This window comes from Carassius gibelio, chromosome A21 (assembly GCF_023724105.1).
Source record: "Carassius gibelio isolate Cgi1373 ecotype wild population from Czech Republic chromosome A21, carGib1.2-hapl.c, whole genome shotgun sequence".
Classification (NCBI taxonomy): domain Eukaryota; kingdom Metazoa; phylum Chordata; class Actinopteri; order Cypriniformes; family Cyprinidae; genus Carassius; species Carassius gibelio.
In genome coordinates, this window is record NC_068391.1 from 23,910,173 (window position 1) to 23,912,924 (window position 2,752).

At 36.6% G+C, this 2,752-nt stretch overlaps 1 protein-coding gene across 1 annotated transcript; it reads right to left on the bottom strand.

Moving 5' to 3' along the window:
- Nucleotides 1-248: 248 nt before the first annotated feature.
- On the bottom strand, nt 249-1,190 carry LOC127941380 (olfactory receptor 146). The gene has a single exon (XM_052536382.1). The coding sequence runs from the start codon at nt 1,188-1,190 to the stop codon at nt 249-251; it is 942 nt and encodes a 313-aa protein (XP_052392342.1).
- Between the last annotated feature and the right edge of the window lie 1,562 nt (nt 1,191-2,752).

The following is a 2,752-nucleotide window of genomic DNA, read 5'->3' on the forward strand; positions in this document are numbered from 1 at the left end:
AGAACTGTTTTAGACCCTTTATTTAACATTAATACATAACTATTTTAGAATGAATATAAAACAGAGTATTTTCATATATTACAGCATTTTAATAAACTCAAACACTAGAGAATCACCAAAAAAATGGGTTCAGTTCCTGGGGAAAGCAACAACTGATAAATGTCTACGTTGACTGCAGCGCAATGTAAGTCATTATGGATTAAAAGTATCTATCAAATGCATAAATGTTATGTAATTTAAAATATCTTTCATGGCCCTACTTTTTTTTTTAAGCGCACCACCTGAATCAGGACCTGTCTAATCTCAGTGCACTGCAGTCCATAAATGATCGGATTCAAAATGCTTGGAATAATATGAAACAGCAGAGAAGACAGTTTCCTGTAATCTGAATAGGCAGGAAAACGATGTAGCACTATAACAATAAACCCACTGATGAGCATAATCAAGTAGAGAGCCAAGTGAGTGCTGCAGGTTTTCAATGCACGGCTGTTTAAAGTTTTACTCTTAGTTATTAAGCAAACAGTGACTATTTTAATGTATGTAATCGCTATACTTCCCATAGAAGAACCAAACAGCAGTACTGTGTATATCAGCCCATACAAGTTATTGACAGTCACATCCTCACAAGATAATTTAAACAAAGATGCATTATCACAAAAAGGATTTGATATGAAAGTTCTACAACGGTTGAGTCTTAGAGTAAGGCCTATCAAGATGCTAATGAAAAGTAACGCTACACCCCAAGCTAAAGTTGACAGTGTGATGACCATTTTTTGTGTCAATATGGTTTGGTATCGGAGTGGATGGCATATGGCCACATATCTGTCAAAAGCCATTATTATTAGTATAGTATGGGAGGTTGTGCCATACGTGTGTGTAGAAAATGCTTGTACAACACACTCAACATAACTGATGTAGCGCTCATACGGTGGCTTTATAATGTCCATGAGCAGCCGAGGAATCATGATGGAATTGCCAAGGATGTCATTCAATGGCAAGTTGCAGAATAGCATGTACATTGGCTCATGTAGGCTTCTGTGTCCTATTATGAGAATGAATATTCCAATGTTGGACACCATAATTATTACATAGAAAAGAAGGAAGAATAAAAAAGTAGGATACATTGCCTCCTCGGACACCTTTAATCCTTCTAATTCCAAAAAAAAGCTGTTGTATGTCAGATTCTCCATTAAAAAATTTTTAAATTCTCGTTCTTTGCTTTGAGAAGATCTTTGTATGAGTGAGCAAATTCTAAAATCCACAAGGTTTCCCCACAGCAGATTTGTTAAATGCAGCACATGCAATTGTGCAAATGCAACTGATAGTGATTGTAAGGATGGTAAACAACTCCCCAGAATTCAATTAATAGGAAAAGGTTTATAGAATTTATAGAAGAAAAAAAATCCATCTGAAGAACACTATGATAAAGGTCACATCTAAGATGTTCAGTTGGATTAAGATGATGTGTAAGTTTTACTGGCTGTCTGCTAGTTTTATAGACTGTCACCCTGTGGAGTATGCATACATCACCTAATACGTCTGCACCAGAACTTCATGTCAGTGGATCAAAAATGGGTGGGGAGTATTCCTTGCATCTCACATTTAAGATAATTTGATGTTATTTTCTGGAGCCACACCTGTTTCCTAAACTAGCTGGTCAATAAATAGAATCTTTTTTTAGTTTTGTTTTTAAGCAACCACCAAGCGACCAGCAGCAGACAGTGAACCTATGTTTGATCAATTTAGCCTTCTCACACCATCACGACTTGCCTACAATAAAATCTATAGACATAAAACATTCAAGCATATAACAATGTTTAAACCTTAAATCTGTAGATACATGTGCACTATTATCCAATAGACACTTCTTGACATGGAGACGCCAGAGGGATCACTTGTATTTTTTTCAGTGGATACGCCACCATTTTTGCTCATAAAGGTAAGAGTAATACAACACCCGTAACTGCAAAGGGTCTACTTTTATTTGTGTGGACTCACAATATCCACAAAATGTTGTGTTCTCTGCTGTGTCATCTTTAACAGGAGTATAAAAATTTACCGAAACTCAATGAAAACATGACTCACAGACATGATAAATATATCTATAGAAAGCATTAAATGACAACTTAAGGAAATAAAATAAATTGAAAACAAAAACTCTTGTTCTAATAAGCGACTGAGATGGCGAGTCAGGATCGGCAACTTCATCCTTGCGACACAGACTCAGAAAACACTAGTTTATTAGTAAATAATTCAAATATCTCCTGACTATTTCCCCCTGTCACAGTTATGAAGACGGTAATTCAAAGCTGGTTTACTCTGAACGTGTACAAAAACATTTTGTCAAGTCAAGTCAAGTCAAGTCACCTTTATTTATATAGCGCTTTAAACAAAATACATTGCGTCAAAGCAACTGAACAACATTCATTAGGAAAACAGTGTGTCAATAATGAAAAATGATAGTTAATGGCAGTTCATCATTGAATTCAGTGATGTTATCTCTGTTCAGTTAAATAGTGTCTGTGCATTTATTTGCAATCAAGTCAACGATATCGCTGTAGGTGAAGTGACCCCAACTAAGCAAGCCAGAGGCGACAGCGGCAAGGAACCAAAACTCCATCGGTGACAGAATGGTGAAAACCTCAGTTGGGGAGCCAGTTCTCCTCTGACCAGACAAAACCCGCAGTTCAATTCCAGTCTGCAGCAAAGTCAGATTGTGCAGAAGAATCATCTGTTTCCTGTGGTCTTGTCC

Bases quoted from the DNA above. Each gene is read 5' to 3' on its own strand.
- LOC127941380 (XM_052536382.1), bottom strand. From the start codon at position 1,190: ATGGAGAATCTGACATACAACAGCTTTTTTTTGGAATTAGAAGGATTA.